We start from the raw sequence: 18,484 nt of genomic DNA on the forward strand, positions 1-18,484 counted from the left end.
CTATAAGCAGCATTTATGGTTCTGTGTTGTGTTTTTGTTCGCTTTTAGCATCTCTTTGTGCCGAGAGACTCTTTGCGTTTCTCGAGCAATCCGCGCGAACTGTAACAACTTCGCACCCAAACTACAGCTTATACGTCTTACCTTTTACGCACAACACAACCATTTCCCTCACTGAAAACCCTAAGATTTTTTTGATTTTTTTGATTTTTTTGATTTTTTTTTTTTAAATTTTTTAAATTTGCTTACAGGTATTAGCCGGGCTAGGGTTTAGGGTCTTGAATCGAATTGACAGATATTATAGAAATTTCCAGGTACTAAAATGATGTGTTTTTTTTTTCTTTATCTGGTGTGATGTTTGGTTGTTGAGAAAGTTTGAGAATTGAACGAACGCACGGATTTTGATTTTGATTTTGATTTCTTGGTCTGCTTTCTTTGTACAAGGGCTGTCCCTTAATTTATTTTTGGGTTTGGTTATTACCGAATGCGTATCACTGGCTGTGTTCCTCCCTGCTTGCAGTATAAGTTTTACTTGCTTTCTTGTTCGGTTTGTATAAATGTGTAATTGCTTCCATGCGTTTGGTCATTTTCTTTTGGTTGTAGGATTTTTGGGGAAAAATATGTCATGAATTCCTATGGAAAAATGATTGTTTCTTTTATCTTCACAAGGGGCTTCCAGTGCCTGCGCTCATTATCTTATGTTAAATGTGTAACCAGAGTATTTAGGTTGCATTGATGTAATAGGACTTGAAGCTGAATTTGGTGGGCAGCATGGGATTTGATAATGAGTGCATATTGAATATCCAATCTCTTGCGGGAGAGTATTTTTGCCCGGTTTGTCGTCTGCTTGTCTACCCAAATGAAGCATTACAGTCACAGTGCACTCATCTATACTGTAAGCCTTGTCTGACATATGTTGTGAGCACTACCCGGGCTTGTCCATATGATGGCTACTTAGTGACAGAAGCAGATGCCAAGGTTCTTTCTTACTCAACTGTGGTCGTAACTATAATCTTTGATCTTTGTTGCCTGCTTATTTATAAACTTTACTGTAACTAATCAATGCAGCCACTTGTGGAATCGAATAAGACCCTCGCTGAAACCATAGGACAAATAGCAGTTCATTGCCTATATCACAGGAGTGGATGCACTTGGCAGGGACCTTTATCTGAGTGCACCCCTCATTGTTCTGGGTGTGCCTTTGGCAATTCTCCTGTAGTATGCAACAGGTGTGGAATCCAAATTGTGCATCGACAAGTGCAGGAACATGCCCAAAATTGCCCTGTGAGTATTTTTTTTTCCTTTTGTTTTATTTTGCTTATAAGATGATAACTTATTCTCTGGAATTTGGACTTGGTTGATTTTTATTGTTATTGTTCAATGACAGGGTGTGCAGCCTCAAGCACAGCAGACGGAGGGTGCTTTAGACACTTCAGCCTCTGGCACTGCAGCTACTGCTGATCAGGTCCAAGCTGTCACTCACACAGGAACAGCTACATCTCAGGTCCAGGCTTCTCAAACTGCAGCCGCCACAACACCTGGATCTGATCCAAATCAGAAAGCAAACTCAAGTTCTCAAGCTCAAGCTGTTGTCCAAGCTGCTGTGCCGACTGCTGAACAGTGGTATCAACATCAGCAACAATATCAACAGTATTACCAGCAGTATCCCGGATATGACCCTTATCAACAGCAATATCAGCACTACTATCCCTATCAACAGCCAGCAGTGCCACAATCACAGCAGCAGGCTCATCCACCATATGGGACTGTGCAGCAACAACCTCAGGCATACTTGCAACCTCAATCCCAGTCTCAACCTCAACTACAGCCCCAATCATCTCAATCTCAAGCGCAACCCCAACCACAAATTCAGGCCCCACATGTGCAAGCTTCTGTTGCTGCTCAAACTCAAAACCAGGCACAAGTCAACCAACAGCAGCAACTTCACCCTGCAGTGCAGCCACATTCTCAAATTCAAGCTCAGACTTACCCACCAGCTCATGGTCACCCACATGCTCAACCTCAGCCATATTTCCAAGCTCAATCCCATTCACAGCCTCATCCCCAACATGTGCAAATGCCTCAATATCAGCAGCCCCAGATTCAGCAACAAACCCAGTCCCAGCTTCACCCACAGCATCATCCCCTTTCTCAATCCCAACCTCACTCACAAACTCAGCCACAGGCACAGCTTCAACAGCACCCCCAACCTCGCCCTTCTCAACCCAATCTGCCCATGAATGCTACTGTCCAGCCTCAAACACAGCATTCAACATCTCAAGCAGTGACTGGCCATCACTCGTACCCTCAACCTCACCTTCACCAGCCAGTGCAGTCAGGAGCCCCACAGCAACATACTATGCACATGCAATCTCAAGGCGCGCTTCACTCTCAGTCACAAAATCCTGTTCAAATGCAGAGTCAGTTCTCTCAACAACCCCCACTCATGCATCCGCCCCCACCTCATACAACAATTCCAAACCAGCAGCAGCCAGGTTTGTTGCCTTCACCTGGTCAAGTCCAAAATATCATTCCTGCACAACAGCAGCCTGTTCACTCTTATGCTCAACACCAGCGCCCTGTTATGCAGCCAGTTCAACAACTGATTCCTCAGCAATATTTCCACCATCAGCCATACGCACAACAGCAACCGCCTACATTGTCGCAGTTACGTCCCCAGAGCCAATCTCATTCGTTCCCACAACATGTTCATGCCTCTACACAGTCTCAGCAGAATGTTGCATTGTCTCAGGGCATTCCACATACTCAGTCTCAAAATCTCGTGGTAAGGCCTATAATGCCAATTCACGGAGTACAATCTCAGCCATATGCAAAAACCACTGGAGGTGTTCAGGTGAGGCCAATGCATCCTGCTGTAAACCATCCATCTACAAATCAGAATAATATGGTTAGAACAAACAACCAAGTGCAATCTGGAGCAAACTCAAGACCAACAATGCCTGAGAGGCAAGCTGAGCAAGAAGCTGAGTTATCCGCTCAGAAAATTGCTACAAACGTTGCGAATGATTTGGGTGCAGCATCTGCTGTGGTAGTTGATGCCGAGGTTCAAACTGTAAAATCTGAGATGGATTTGAAGTCCATTGATGATGAACGTAAATCTACTGGTGAAGATAAAACTTATCAGGGTGATACATCTGTCAAAGAGATTGCAGAGTCTAGAGGGATGCTGGGGGCAGGTCCAGAGTTACATTTACTTGAAAATGGAGAGTCTGTAAGTAAGCCAATGTTGAAGGAAGAGGGTGTGGATGGTACTTTGGAGCATTCAAGTAATGGTAAAATGGGAGAAGTTATAGCTGAGGGTGCAAAAGATAGGGAGCTTAAAGAAATCCCATCAGAAGAAGCTCAACTTCATGAAGAACAAGGTCAGAGGTTGCAGAACGATGGTAGTGGCATTCTGCAACCTCTCACTGGAACTGATGAGGGTTCCCAAGCTGTATCTACTTCTTCACCTCCAACTGGTCAAGTACAAGCTGGTGGCTGTGTGCAACCTTCTCGTCCTGTACCAATATCTGATCAGGGGAAGCATCTGCCTCCACCAATACATCATTGGCCGTCGACACTCCCGCTAAGGCCTAATTCACGTCATTTGTTACAAGCGCCTCCTCCAGGACCTCCACATCATACACAGGGGCCTGGGCACCCCTTAACTCATTTAAGGCCTCAGGGACCTGCACATGTATCTGGACAGCCTTTTCATCCATCTGAGCATTTCCAGCCACCTGGTGGAAACCTGGGCTTTGCAGCACCCTCTGGGAGGGTGGCAAGTCAGTATGGTCCTCCCCATGGAAGCATGCATGGGCCTTATAATGCACCACCTCTTTCCCATACTGGAGGTCCTCCATTTGGTTCACTGCCCCCTAGTGCTTTTGATTGTCATGGTGGCATGATGATAAGAGCAGCACCACATGGTCCTGAAGGTCAGAGGAGTCTGCAGCGCCCCGCCATTCAGATGGAACAGGGAACAATTGGACAACCACCTGGTACCCACCCAAGTATGTTGAGAATGAATGGAACTCCAGGCCTTGACTCCTCATCAACTCTTGGGTTGAGGGATGAAAGGTTTAAGGCTTTGCCAGATGAGCGGTTGAATCCCTTCCCAGCAGACCCAACTCGCCGTGCAATCGATCGAGTAGAGTTTGAAGATGATCTCAAGCAATTCCCTAGGCCTTCTTATCTGGATTCTGAGTCTGTTCCAAAGTTTGGGAATTACTCTTCCAGGCCCTTTGATAGGGGAACTCATGGGCTCAAGTATGATACTGGTCTGAATACAGATCCTGCAGCTGGCACTGCCCCTTCAAGATTCCTGTCTCCCTATCGACTTGGTGGTACATTGCATGCTAATGATGCAGGAGATATTGGGAGAATGGATCCCTCTCGCAGTCATCCAGATTTTGTTGGACGGCGTCTTATAGATGGTTTGGCTCCAAGAAGTCCAGTTAGAGATTACCCTGGCATCCCATCACATGGATTTAGAGGATTTGGCCCTGATGATTTTGGTGAAAGGGAATTCCATCGTTTTGGTGATCCACTAGGCAATTCCTTCCATGAGGGTAGGTTTTCTAATTTGCCCAGTCATTTTCGAAGGGGTGAGTTTGAGGGTCCTGGTAATATGCGAATGGCTGACCATATAAGGAATGATTTAATTGGTCAAGATGGTCACCCTGGTCATCTTCGAAGGGGAGAGCATTTGGGTCCTCATAACTTGCCTAGTCATTTGCATTTGCGAGAGCCTGGTTTCCTTCCTCGCCATGCACGGATGGGAGAAATGGCTGGGCCTGGGAGCTTTGAATCATTTCGGGGCAACAGGCCAAGTCATCCACGTCTTGGTGAGCCTGGATTTAGGAGCAGCTTTTCACTTCAGAGATTTCCAAATGCTGGGACTTATCCAGTTAAGTATTTACTTCAAGTTGTTGGTATGCTAGGAATGTTCTCGATGTGTGAAGATCAACTCCTGCATTTGTAATAATAGAGCTTCTTGGTGTGATACTTGATTTGATTTTTGAGCTCAATTTTTTGGCACTTTGGATATCTTCAGGGAGAGCTGGAGTCTTTTGATCACTCAAGGAAGAGGAAGACATCTAGCATGGGATGGTGTCGGATCTGTAAAGTTGATTGTGAAACAGTTGAAGGCTTGGACTTGCATTCACAAACAAGGGAGCACCAGAAGATGGCTATGGATATGGTCAGGAGCATCAAGCAAAATGCCAAAAAGCAGAAACTGTAAGTTATCTGTGCATGACATAAATACTGCTTGAAATTTATTTAATTTTTCAATTTATGTCTCAGAAATTTATTATTTTTGTTTCATTTTGTAGAATCTCTGGTGATCAGTCCTTGGTAGAAGATGCAAACAAGTCAAAAAGTTCTTCTTTTGAGGGCCCGGGAGAAAAGCATTGATTGATGATGGTGTGCTGCAATGTGGATCTCTTTGGTTGCATTTGACACGGGGCCCAATTTGTTTCTTTGGTATTATTGCGTTAGCAATATAGGTGATGCACCTTCCCATGCCTCTTTTTTCTACTTTCGGGGTGGTTTATCCTAGTTTTGTCATTTCAGGTTGCTGCCATGTTAATGGAGATGGTATTTGGGACTGAAGTTCAATGGCAGTTAAGTTTGTTGGTTTTTGACTCTCAAGTTTTCTATTTTAGACTGGGATAGTTTTTGGTTGACATTAGTATTATCAATTCAAAAGTGGTATATTGCTATCACTTCCTTTTGCATTTGGTTTATGGCATTCTTGAATGTATCGTTGACCCTTTTAATCTTAATTCTAAGTTCATTCAAGTGCTCCCACAAAATTATGGTAACCAAAAATGTATGTATTCATCACCTATTCATTTATTTCTTCCTCCTTGTTGGCTTATCTGGTGGTTTTCTTTTGGATTCAGAACAGTGTCAATTTGCATAAAACTGCCCCTGCTGTTGACTCATATGACATTGAAACAACATTTGATGAGTCAGAGCTCTCTTCTTGTTTGAATTCAAGAGTCTTTACTTGCAGAATCCTTGTTTTTCCTATATCAATCTTCCTTTCTATTTGAACCAAGTTTTGACGTTTCTTACCTGGAATTAAACGCCTTCCCTTTCTTGTGATGACTCATTCTCTCTTCATGCAGAAAATGTTGCTGACATACATCTTACTTGTTGGCATCTTACTCTTTTTTCTCTAGCCCAGCTCTTTGATCAATCTGTTCCCTTATCCACTTGTCGCAATGAAATTTTACTATTTCATTAGCCCGACAAACTTTCTTAATGACCTTGCATGTATTTGATGAAAAGTGGAAGTATGGCAACTGGAGATGATAAAAGCTGTCATAAATCACGAAATCCTGTTTTATGTTACAGATCTGGTAGAGCTATTATTATGAACAAGATTCAGATGGTGGGTTTGTGATGGCTTTATAGTCAATGTCATTCAGATGTGTATTTTTTTTGTTATAAAGGATCTCATAGCTAAAAATCTCGCACAACATGGATTTCATCTTGAACATTAGAGCCCTCTCAAATACATTCATTTTTCTTCTTTATTGTACAACAGTATCTGATATCAAGTTTTGGAAGTTATTTGTGCTGTCTTTCATGCTTCATCATATCTATCGTAGGCAGAGGCACCTTCATATATAATAAGATAACATTAATCAACCTGATACTTGGTATTTATTTAGTAGAAATTGAACTGGCCATGTTGAGCAGATTAGTCATAAAAAACATTTCACTATAATTGTTCCCAATTGTAGCTTAGTTGGACGTGTTAAAATGATGTTTTCTAAAAGATAAGGTGTTGCTGTGAAGGTGATCAAACTTAGTGATAATTGTCAATCTCTATTCACTAGTTCTATAGTAGATTTTTGAACATAGTTGGGGTGTATAGGCATATAGAAGGAAACAACAGAACATTTTAACTATGTGGATTATTTAGGAATTTTGCATGCTGGCCAGAAAAAGTGAGTTTTAGGAATACGTATGTTGGAGACTGAAATCATATATCCTAGAGATGTTTTAAGTAATAAGCAGAGTTAGTTTCATGGTGTTGCTTGTTTGATTACAGCACTGCTATCTTGTTATATTATGTGGCTTGTGAATTGACATTCATTTGAAGGATATTGTTTAGCTCATAAATTATACCGTGAGACCATTATTAGTTCTACTGCCTGTTATCTTTATTGGTTGGAATGTGGTGAACTTAAAACTATTAAACAATCCTGGTGAAAACAATTCTACTGTATAAACGGTGAATGATAACTAATTATTTAGCTTCGTTGTTACTCTGACTGGTCTAGTGGTATCTGCTATTGTTGATGCCTTCAACATAGGATGACATCAATGCAATTTGGAGAAAAGGGATATCCAACAATAAACAAACAGAAATAAAAGAGATAGAAAGCAATAGGATCAAAGTTGGAACATTGATAAATGAGTTCTAGGGCAGATTGACTACAATCTGATTTGTATGTGAATAAAAACTGCATGCAAATCCTCTTAACCCGGTATGCATGCTAGGGTTACAGTATCCCTAGCGTCCTAGCTTTTAATTACTTCAATAACTATTTAATCTTAGGCCTCTATAAATACTTAAAAACTCATGTGAACGTCACATGACTAGTTAAGAAAGACTAGGAGCATAACTATCATCTTCTAATTAACATAATACATAAAAATCAAATAAGACAAATAAAAGATATGCTGAAAACTGAAACCCCACTAACTAGAACCTAAACCAAGCTGGCTAGCATGCTCTCTTAGTCTTGGAAAGCTTTGTAGATGCTCCTGCATCACTATCACAAGTTTCTGGTTAATTACATATGGCGAAAGTCTTCTTATCAGCAATTTCATACGTCCAATCTATCTTTATTATTATTTCACTTTCTACTGACTTTTAATTTTCATATCTTTTATTATTTTTAAGCTTCTAAGGTCGATTTTTATAGTTGATTTTTATTTTTGGTGGAATTTTTTATTTTTTATAATAGATCTTTTCAATTCGACCTGTCTTTTTTGGGCGAAGAAGACTCCATATGGGCTGAAAGTTTAGCAGAAAGGTTTACTCTGTCATCTGTTTTTGATGTGGTAAGGTTGTGTTCAATGTACAGATTTTGCTTGTGCCAAAATTTGCTTCTGAGTATTGATTTTACTAAAGTGGTGATGTGTTGGGATTCTATCTGTTTCTACATATTTATGATTGAATAAACAACTTGCATCTTTTGAAACACTAGGAGGCTTGCAAACTTGCTCACTGTTCATCCACTATGCATATGAATATGTTTAGATACTAGCTTTAAGAAGCCATTGGTTTAGATACCTAGAAAACCTATATTAAATAATTACAAAATAATTTTATAGCCATAAAACCCAGAAAGTGTGCTTCACATAAAAAAGAAAAAGCCTGATACGAAAAAAAATCATCTGGGATGCCAATAACAAAGCCTGATGGACAGAGTGTTTGCTTGTGGCAACTTGGATTCTGTTCAATAATGAGTGCTTTGCAGTAAGCTGCACTGTTAATTTTTGTTGAGGATGGCTATTTGCTTTCTTCTCACTTTGTGAATTCTATTAACGTCTCATGTTTGAGTTCTGTGTGTCATAGAGCTTTTCTCTTTCTTAGATCTCAAGTTAAAACAATTTGAAACAATTAAGGAGACACCTAGGATTTGTCTATTTAGATGCAACACACTAACGTTTAGTTTTTCATGCGAGCATCAGATCCAAGGACTAAAATATAGTAAAGCTGAAGAGATGAATTTGGTTTGCCACCTTTACGGCAATTTTATAATTTATGATTTTGAAAATTGACTAGATAATGGAATTACCATGCATTTTGCATATATCCTCTTAATCAAAAGTTTCTTTTTCATTTTAGATCAAACAAATTGTGTTTTATATTGCTGGTTTTATATGTAATTGCGTATTCTGGTTCTGGTATATTTAATTCCTGAAGTGAAGAAGGGTCTAACCACTATTTTTTCCCCTTAAATATTTGCAGTGTTAAACCCAAATAGAAAAATATTTTTACCTTTATCTTTAAAATAATTTTTTTGGCATTCCTAGTTATATGTGATTTTGTCTTAGATATTACATAATGTGAAATTCTAGAATGGGGGCCTTAGCCACTTTTTACAGATTATTGGATGCTAAATTCAGAACTAGCAAGTCCTATTATCATCGGTCATAATGTAGTAATCTTTGTTTAGCTAAAAAAAAAGAAATATGGTAATCATTTCTAGATTTTTCTTACCATAATTTCTATTGGGTAATTTATTTTGGGTACATTCTGATATGAATTTTTTTTGGGTATGATCATGCTTTCTAGCCAAGAAAATTCTGTAATAGTCCAGGGCCTTTGTGTCATCCCTCGTATACACATCTGACTTATGAATTTGATTTTAGCCTTGAGCCATTTTGTATGCAATCTAAATGAAAAAAAGCTGAACTGAGCATTTACTTAGTAATAATTTTATGGTGGACAAGATACACTATTTGGAATCTTTCCTTGCTGTAGATGATGCTTAACTTTTACATGGACACAAGTATTGAAATTTTGGATTTGATTGGTTATCATGTGTGTTTGAAATATAATCCTGTTTGAAGCAATGCTAGTCTCAGAGATGCGCTGCTTGGTTTTAAAATCCTTTAAGGGTCCTAAGGATTGTCGTCGAAGAGCCCAAACGAAAGGCACCTTTTCTATCATCACTTCTCTGGAGCAATGATGCATTATGATATGAATAAGACCCCGATGGGAGAAAAGAAACATGGTTAACTCTAAAGGTCAGATAAAATTCCAAATGGTTTTTGGAATGCCTCCATAAAGCTCACAGCGAGGTGAAGGAACGAAAATGTTGATTGCGTAGTCACTGTGGATCTAGGCAAGCTGTAGATCAGGAGGTTCAGCTTTGTATATATCCTTTATGCCTTTCAAGGCCTGTGTTTCATTTGCGGTGTTATTACAGTCATGGGAATCTGTTTAGGAACGATGTAAAGCTTCAATTTGTTAGTGTAACTATGGTGTTTTCTATTCTCTTCAATTGTTGCTGTAGTGTAACTATGTGCTCTAAATGCCGCTAGACGAACTAGTTTAGGTATAATGTTGGGAGGGTCCAAGTTCCAATTTCTTAGTAGGTAAAAAAAAAATATTTTTTATTTGGATCAATTATACTACAGTGGGCTCCATGTGTTTTCTTAATCATAGTGCGTGACTGGCTTTAAAAGGAAATAATACTTGAGTAGTCGCGAACTTGCAATGGTTTATTTGCGCAATGATTTACAGTAGGTAGTGTTGCTGTTTCAAGAGTGTCTTTGATTCTAAGTATCACGCCTTTATCTTCTTCTTACCTTACTGTTTACGATTCTCATCCCAATTCCCAAGCATGAATGGTTCTTCTTCATGCTTAGGTCATATTAAAAAAATGAGTAATGCTATTTCGACTATTTTTACTAGTAATCTTTTTAGTTATAAGATAAGTGAAACTTATTTACGTGGGTTAGGTAGGGAGGTAATTGGCAATAGGTTGTAACTTGTAAGAGTAACCAAACGGAAGCTCAGACCAAAAAAAAAAAAAAAACTAAACAAAACGAAAAGCTGTTGTTGGGGTGTGAATGGGTTAAAAAAGCTGGGGTTAGAATTCGACCTTTACGCAATCCGCGTCCTCCCGCGCTGTACCAGATTAATTTCGTGAACCCCCAGATCGGATGGGGGTAATTTAGTCTTTTCCGTTGTCGCGTCCTGCATTACAGACCAGGGGTCAAATTGTGTCCAGCTGTATCTGCAATTCTGAAATTCAAAAATCTTTCTGAGCCTGAATAAAACCGTTGGTTTCTCTACAACCTTCCACGTGGCAGCCTTCCAACCATCGATCCTCGTGCTCTAATTCAAAACACAGAAACAAAACCCCTCCCAGAAAAAAATAAATAAAAATTGAAAAAGAGAGCCGTTATAGGGTTTTATCCGCTATATAACCCACTCACTCTCTCCGAACCCTCCTTCATTCTTCACTGCGCCTCTCTCCTCTCTCTCGCTCTCTCTCTCTCTCCCCTCTGCAACTCTCTTCCCTCCCTGTCTCTCTAGCCCTTTCGTTTTTGCTGCGAAAATGCGTGAGATTCTCCACATTCAGGGAGGCCAGTGCGGCAACCAGATCGGAGCCAAGTTCTGGGAGGTCGTCTGCGCCGAGCACGGCATCGACTCCACCGGACGCTACCATGGAGACTCGGAGCTTCAGCTCGAGCGCGTTAACGTTTACTACAACGAGGCCAGTGGTGGAAGGTACGTCCCACGCGCCGTCCTTATGGATTTGGAGCCTGGCACCATGGACAGTATCAGATCTGGACCCTACGGCCAGATCTTCCGACCTGATAATTTCGTTTTTGGTCAATCCGGCGCCGGGAACAATTGGGCGAAAGGACACTACACGGAGGGTGCTGAGTTGATCGATTCGGTTCTCGATGTGGTGAGGAAGGAGGCGGAGAACTGTGACTGCTTGCAAGGTATGAATACAGTCAGATCCGAACCCTAGAACTTCATTTCCATGATATCTTGTGTTATTTTGTGAATTTTTGTGAAATTTTGGGGGTGTTTTGAGTAATTTTGTTGTGTAATTTGGTGCAGGGTTCCAGGTGTGCCACTCTTTGGGAGGTGGTACTGGATCTGGTATGGGGACGCTTCTGATCTCGAAGATTAGGGAGGAGTACCCAGATCGGATGATGATGACCTTCTCTGTGTTTCCATCTCCGAAGGTCTCGGATACGGTTGTAGAGCCTTACAATGCTACTCTCTCTGTTCATCAGCTTGTGGAAAACGCAGACGAGTGCATGGTTCTTGACAATGAAGCCCTGTATGATATCTGCTTCCGCACACTTAAACTCACCACTCCCAGCTGTAAGTTCATTCATATCTTCTTGTCTTTTTTGTTTGGATTGAATCATTCTTATGCAAGTATTTGTATGTTTGTGTATTTTGATTATCCCTGAATCTAAATGTTCAGTTGTTGCATGATTATGCTTCTGAGTTTCATTTTGAGTTTGTCTATCATGTCAATATTGATATTGATTGTGATTACGTCCAAAAGGAAACCAGATTTGGTTCATTTTCTGAGACAAAATGATTTTTTCTCAACAATAAATAGTATGAATGTTTTTATTATTGGGTTCCGGAAGCATGATTTGTCGGTGCTTATTTGTGCTTGTGATGCTACATACAATACTAGTTGAACTCGGAAGCATGATTTGTCGGTGCTTATTTGTGCTTGTGATGCTACATACAATACTAGTTGAACTATAGACTAACTTCTAAAAGGAAACCAGATTTGGTTCATTTTCTTAGGCAAAATGAGTTTTGGTGAGCAATCAATAGTTTAAATGGTTTTCTTTGGCTGGATCTGGAAGTATGATTTATCTTTACTTATTTGTTCTTGTGATTCTACATGCTATTCTGGTTGAATTATACACTTGTGGGGGATGATCTTGTGCTACTTGAAAGAACTATGAAGGCTGATAACCTTTTTCATCTGCTTTGAATACCTACAGTTGGTGATTTGAATCACTTGATTTCCGCAACAATGTCTGGTGTTACATGCTGCCTAAGGTTCCCAGGCCAACTCAACTCTGATCTGCGCAAACTTGCCGTGAATCTCATCCCATTCCCCCGTCTCCACTTTTTCATGGTTGGTTTTGCCCCCCTTACTTCCAGAGGGTCTCAGCAGTACCGTGCCCTGACTGTTCCAGAGCTCACCCAGCAAATGTGGGATTCCAAGAATATGATGTGTGCTGCTGATCCACGACATGGTCGCTACCTAACAGCATCAGCTATGTTCCGTGGTAAGATGAGCACCAAGGAAGTAGATGATCAGATGATGAATGTGCAGAACAAGAACTCTTCCTACTTTGTTGAGTGGATCCCCAACAATGTGAAGTCAACAGTCTGTGACATCCCACCAACTGGGCTTAAGATGGCATCTACCTTCATCGGAAATTCCACATCCATCCAAGAGATGTTCAGGAGGGTGAGCGAACAATTCACTGCCATGTTCAGGAGGAAGGCTTTCTTGCATTGGTACACAGGAGAAGGGATGGACGAGATGGAGTTCACTGAAGCTGAGAGCAACATGAATGACCTGGTTTCTGAGTATCAGCAGTATCAAGATGCGACAGCGGATGAGGAAGAGTACGAGGATGAGCAAGGAGAGTATGAGGAGGAAATGTGATTCTGCCAATCCATAGCTTCTTTTAATATCAACTTTTAGTTACTGCTTTTATGCACCATGCGAATGAACGCTAGTTGAGTTGAGGGGTCTACTTTTAACATCAACTTCCAGTTGCTGCTTCTGCTGTAACTTGCTTGTATTTCAACTTTGTGGTACTGAAATTTGCTTTCTAGCAACTGTGATCTTAGCTTATGTCCATTCAGTAATAGCTTCATCAATTGTGCTCTATTTGTTTCTAGCGACTTTGATGTTTGCTTATCTAGATCTATTCAGTAGCTTCATTAGTATGTGCTCTGTTCATCAATTGTGCTGTATTTGACAGCACATTGTGGTACTGAAATTTGCTTTCTATTTTTTAGCAACTTTGATCTGTACATCTCTCTTCAGCAGTAGTAGCATTGTTAGTTGTGCTATTTCACGACTTGCTTGTGTCACATCCCCTTATTGCCATTTAGGAGACCATCAATTGTGCTTTCCCGTAGGGAGTCATCGATTGGGCTCTATACTGCTTTTCCAAAACTATCTTTGGGTGCACGAGGCTCTATGTGTATCTCTCAAACTTCACTCAAAGGTGATGGTCTATGGACGAGAGAGTCTTCAATGGGGGCATGCCCCATTACAAGATTTAGTCGTCTATGGACCCCAGAAAATGCTTATCGGATTACTTTTAGTCTTTTAGAGCTAACAATCTTTTTCGAATTTTAAAAATGCAAAGTAATTTTCGAAGTTTTATAATTTTAGCACTAATGTTCTCCGTTCTCGCATTAGAACTCTATGTGACTATGTCCATTACTTATCTCATCTTGTCTCTCGCTCTTCTGCCTTTGTGAAACTGGGTTTCTCATCTTTATCTTTGGTCAAAAACCCATCATTTCTCTATAAAACAAAACCAAAAATTAAGATACAAGAGTTTAATTCTCTTTAATTTTCCCCACTCCTTAGTATCCTAACACAAATTTAGGGTTCACAATCAAATATTTTGAATTTGATACTGTGCTAATTTTGAAAATGATTAATACCATTTTTTTTGTTTGAAAATTGATTGATACCTCAAGGTACTAAAAACCTTCCAAAATGCATTGTTGCATGCTAGAAATTAAAAATGGGTCTTCTTTTAAGATTTTAGAGTTAACTCATACGGCGAGGGATGATGAGAGAAAAGTGCCTGATCTATAAATCCTAAGGCCTTCTATAGTGGTGAGGGTCATGAATGGCTATCACATGGCCCTCACCCTCCTCTAGTAAGCCGAAAAATTGAGAGTGATCCTATTTGATAACAATAAATGAGACCCATGCATGAGTTTGAGTGAGTGCAATAGAAGCCCGAGCCATTTTTGTTCATTTTTATAATAGAGGCTAAGTAAATCATCTCCTCTCAACGTTACTCCAACGAGGATACTTGTTCATTTTTGTTTTGTGTATGATGTGTTCGAAGTTATTGACAATCTATAACTCATTCACAAATGCCATTTTTATTAGAAAAATATTGTAGCGATATTTGCTAAAAAAGAAAAATAAACTGGGGTCAATACCACTTTAAGAAAACTTACGAGGCCATTCCGAAATAAAACAAACCTCTCAATTGGTTGCGCCTCCTTTAGCAAGCAAGAAGCAAAAGCCGAAGCCACCATCACTGAGAAAAAGAAAGAGTGAAAATGGCGAGCAGTCTCGCACACAGAGCAGTGACAGATCGAACCACAAGCCTCTGGAGGCTCACATCGAGCTTCCTCAGAAGCTTCAGCACTGCTTCTCAAAATCCAACTGCTGCTGCTGCTACTGCTTCGTCTTCTCCTTCTTCGGCTTCGAAGAAACCCAAGCGCAAGAAGAAGAAGAACCTGTTCGAGGTGGCCCAGTTCTTGCCCAACTGGGGAATAGGGTACCACATGGCTAAGACCCACTGGACTGGCGTCTCTTACCAGATCACCAAAATCAACCTTTACAAGGTCTCTCTTTTAAGTATTTGCTTGCTTTCAATCTTCTTCTTATGTTTGGTTACTGAGAAAATGTGGGAGAATGGTAAGAGTTTGAGATTTTGGTCTTCAAGCTTTCTGCTTTTGCATTTGATTGCTTGTGATTAAATGTGGGAGTGTTCGATTTTCAAAAATTATTATGGGTTTAAGGGTTTAGGGTTTATGGGTTTTTTTCCTTTTGGCAGGATGGTAGACATGGGAAGGCATGGGGAATCGTTCATAAGGATGGTCAGTGTTCAGTTTTACATTTCATGGAATTGATTTTTGTTTTTGTTTCGATTTAAGTTCTTATTTGTTTCATTATTACTATCTTTTATGATGGATTGCTCTTATTCAGTTTTTGTCATTTAAAATAAAAAGGTAAAAGAAGGGTTGTGTTACTCACTTTTCTGCTGTCTTAGGTGCAAAAACAATCATAATTATCTACCAGTTGATCATTTTTGCTCAAAGGGCCGTGGTCTAACTCAATTGGGCTTACTAATCTAATCAATATTTGTTTTTTGATGGGTTATTCATATCATTATTATGTATCATGGTGTTCCTCATTGTGTAATTTGTTTGATCTGTGTACATGGTTTTGGCTGCATTCTGATATTTCACTTGTGATATCTGATAAGAATTATCTTCTCTATTTTCATTTGAAAATAAAATGTCCTGAATGGTTGGGAAATAATGCAGTATTTAGTTTGTCTCAAAGCTTATGATCCAAAGAACTGTGAAGGAACTAGTTAGCAATACTTACATAAGAGATTGAACATGCACCTTCCTGGTCACAGTATTTATATCTGTGACTGTGCACATGCATCTGAACATTAATTATAACTGAGAATTCTGTAAGTGATAGTGATTGTGACTCACTTTTCAGCTCCACATATGTGCTTGCACATACAGACATAATGCTTGTGCACCTGCATACATGAATAAGAGGTTCCTTTCTGTTATAGAGTCTAGATTCTTTATATTTTTGTAATTTATGTTTGGTAATGGCTAATTATTTAGAATTCCATGTAAGCCTTGTAGTTGTTAGGTTTATTGATTTTTAAGTTATTCTCTTTTATTTCAGAGTTAATATAGTAGAATTTGTTTCAGGCTTGCCACCTGCAGATGCTCCCAAGAAAATAAGTGGAGTCCACAAGCGTGGTTGGAGGTACATCCGAAACTTAACTAAATCAACTGAAAGTGTTCCAAATATGACTAAACCAACAGAAAGTGCTTCAGCACCTGAAGTTCAAGCAGCTTGATGCACTTCCTCCATTTATAGGGACTCTGTTGCTTGATCTGTCCTACTCCGATCTTCTTAGTTAAGTAGTTGTATCCTCCATTGTTACAAGTGTTGGTCAGATATGGTAGTGTTTTTTGTAGTCAGTTTTACTGTATTTGATGCTCCACTGTAACATCCTTGTGCATTGAAGCTAGAATAAACTTTCGGCAATGCAGATGGAGATGTTTTATCAGAAAAAAGGATTGAGCATGACAATTTGTTTTCTATAATATTTATCACGTCTGGTCTGGTGGCTGGTTCTGTTTCTTCTTAAGTAGTAATTGAAGATCTCATTGCTCTATCGTTTGCGTTTCAGTGAGTGGTGGGTTAAAGGCTGTTAAAACCATACTAGTAGGACCCCTCCCCATTTTAAGGTTAAAAAGAAATGAAACGATTATTTTTTTGGTATGAATGCAACCAGGATGGTGTCTGATTAACTTTTAAAATTTTAGTTAGCTGTATTGATAGTTTTAGTTCATATAGACCAGATTGGCATGGACAGTGCCCAGTGGCTTGTTGTCAGTCTCTTGTATCTGATGTTAGAGCTCATTTGCACTTCTAGGTTTTATTGCAATTTTGGTCAGTGTCCTTGCCATAGTGATGTTGAATGATGGATGCTAGTTAATAGAATTAATTTTCACTTCTTCGCTACAATCATGTGCCATACTGTAAATTTTCATTGATCACAATGGAGAGCCCCCTTCTCAGATAAGCATGCCTATCATGATTCTGCTTGAGAGGGATGCTCATGCCAGATATAAATAGCAGCAAATGTTCTGGAATTGCATTATAGTAACTTGGTGTATTAACATTTTTTGTTTTGTTGAAATTACTATCACTGAGCTCTGTGGAAATACTAGAATACTATATTATCATGCACAGGCTTGCAAGTGGTAATATCTGCCTAGCACTAGCAAGTGCCAAGGCTTTGCTTGTGAGTCCCACAACAATGCACTATATCAAATTTGAAAATCCTTCTTAGCTGAAGTTCAAAGTACTGATGGTTATGGCCTTGGGATGTTAAGCTGGCCTATATATATCTTTGTTGCTTTGCTTTGCACTTATGAATCAACTGTGGACCAGATTTGATTTGCATAACTATCTGCCGCCTAAGCAAATATGGGTTCCGTGGCCTTGCTTGTTTTGACTGAAAGCATAGAAGCATATTAGAAGAAAATTGTGAAGGAATATACTTAAAAGGATTCATAAACCTTACAACAGAAGTTTGTATCCTTTGGTTATGGATATTGCTTCTGCTGCGAGTATAGCAAATTAGCAACAATGATTGATATGGTTTGATGATTGTAAAAACTGGCACATCAGTAGGTTCTGATTAAAATTCGAAGAGATATGGTAGGAACCTACAAAATCTTAAAACGTGATCACCATGTGGCCGTGATGCCAAACTATCTAAATCCATAACGTGTGTTTGCAAAGCGTCCAAAGCATGAAAGCAACAGTCAAAATGGTACTATTGCTATTCGGAATTTTTGATTGTGCATCACCACCAAAATCCAAATAATGCTGTCAAAACATCAATAGTATCCGTTAATACTAAAATTGTGTGGCATTGCAAAGTCAGAATAGTAAGAGAAAAAAAGATCATCGAAGGTGTTAATTGAACTTAATTCCAGTGACATCTTGTGAAATGGCGAAATAGACAAAAGCAAGCATTCGTCATTTTTCCTTCTGTTCTTGTGAATCTTGTTTTGTGTATGTGTGTTTTTTTTTTCTTAAATAAAATTATCAATAACTTGTTTGTATTCTTTTTTTTTGCTGAGATTTACGTAAAAACAATATTGTTTATTTTTCATAAAATTTTGTGCATCTACGTGCACGTCGTTCATCATTAGATCGATTTACACATTATGGTCCATGAGACTATGAACGATCCTTGTATACCTATATTTTTCTTTTATTTCTAATTTAATAGATAAAAGGAGGAAGATAGTCAAATTTAGTGAGAGTGGAGGTAAAATGTATTAATGGTCAAATTTAAGAGTTTAAGAGGAAGAAGATAAAATACAAATTTACGTTTTAATCAT

At 39.3% G+C, this 18,484-nt stretch overlaps 2 protein-coding genes and 1 pseudogene across 3 annotated transcripts; all 3 read left to right on the forward strand.

The window, feature by feature from the left end:
- Positions 1–9: 9 nt before the first annotated feature.
- LOC147296454 (uncharacterized) lies at positions 10–5,859 on the forward strand (annotated as a pseudogene). Its single transcript, XR_015120569.1, has 7 exons — positions 10–101; positions 249–311; positions 742–975; positions 1,066–1,281; positions 1,385–4,906; positions 5,054–5,238; positions 5,334–5,859. The product of XR_015120569.1 is annotated as an uncharacterized LOC147296454 (transcript).
- A 5,133-nt stretch (positions 5,860–10,992) lies between these two features.
- On the forward strand, positions 10,993–13,446 carry LOC147296455 (tubulin beta-1 chain-like). The gene is made up of 3 exons (XM_086229672.1): positions 10,993–11,493; positions 11,615–11,884; positions 12,532–13,446. The coding sequence occupies exons 1-3, from the start codon at positions 11,100–11,102 to the stop codon at positions 13,206–13,208; spliced, it is 1,341 nt and encodes a 446-aa protein (XP_086085798.1). The 5' UTR covers positions 10,993–11,099; the 3' UTR covers positions 13,209–13,446.
- Positions 13,447–14,785: 1,339 nt separating this feature from the next.
- Positions 14,786–16,740, forward strand: LOC147296456 (uncharacterized). The gene is made up of 3 exons (XM_086229112.1): positions 14,786–15,151; positions 15,364–15,406; positions 16,268–16,740. Exons 1-3 carry the CDS (start codon positions 14,864–14,866, stop codon positions 16,417–16,419), a joined length of 483 nt encoding a protein of 160 aa, XP_086085238.1. The 5' UTR covers positions 14,786–14,863; the 3' UTR covers positions 16,420–16,740.
- Positions 16,741–18,484: the final 1,744 nt, after the last annotated feature.

This window comes from Dryas octopetala, chromosome 1 (assembly GCF_963921425.1).
Source record: "Dryas octopetala chromosome 1, drDryOcto1.1, whole genome shotgun sequence".
Taxonomy (NCBI): domain Eukaryota; kingdom Viridiplantae; phylum Streptophyta; class Magnoliopsida; order Rosales; family Rosaceae; genus Dryas; species Dryas octopetala.

Excerpts from the sequence above, each read along its gene's own strand:
- LOC147296455 (XM_086229672.1), top strand. The coding sequence starts at position 11,100 with ATGCGTGAGATTCTCCACATTCAGGGAGGCCAGTGCGGCAACCAGATC. Across the intron at positions 11,494-11,614 it reads GAACTGTGACTGCTTGCAAG|GGTTCCAGGTGTGCCACTCT; the intron begins GTATGAATACAG and ends AATTTGGTGCAG. Across the intron at positions 11,885-12,531 it reads TAAACTCACCACTCCCAGCT|TTGGTGATTTGAATCACTTG; the intron begins GTAAGTTCATTC and ends GAATACCTACAG.
- LOC147296456 (XM_086229112.1), top strand. The coding sequence starts at position 14,864 with ATGGCGAGCAGTCTCGCACACAGAGCAGTGACAGATCGAACCACAAGC. Across the intron at positions 15,152-15,363 it reads CCAAAATCAACCTTTACAAG|GATGGTAGACATGGGAAGGC; the intron begins GTCTCTCTTTTA and ends TCCTTTTGGCAG. Across the intron at positions 15,407-16,267 it reads GGGAATCGTTCATAAGGATG|GCTTGCCACCTGCAGATGCT; the intron begins GTCAGTGTTCAG and ends AATTTGTTTCAG.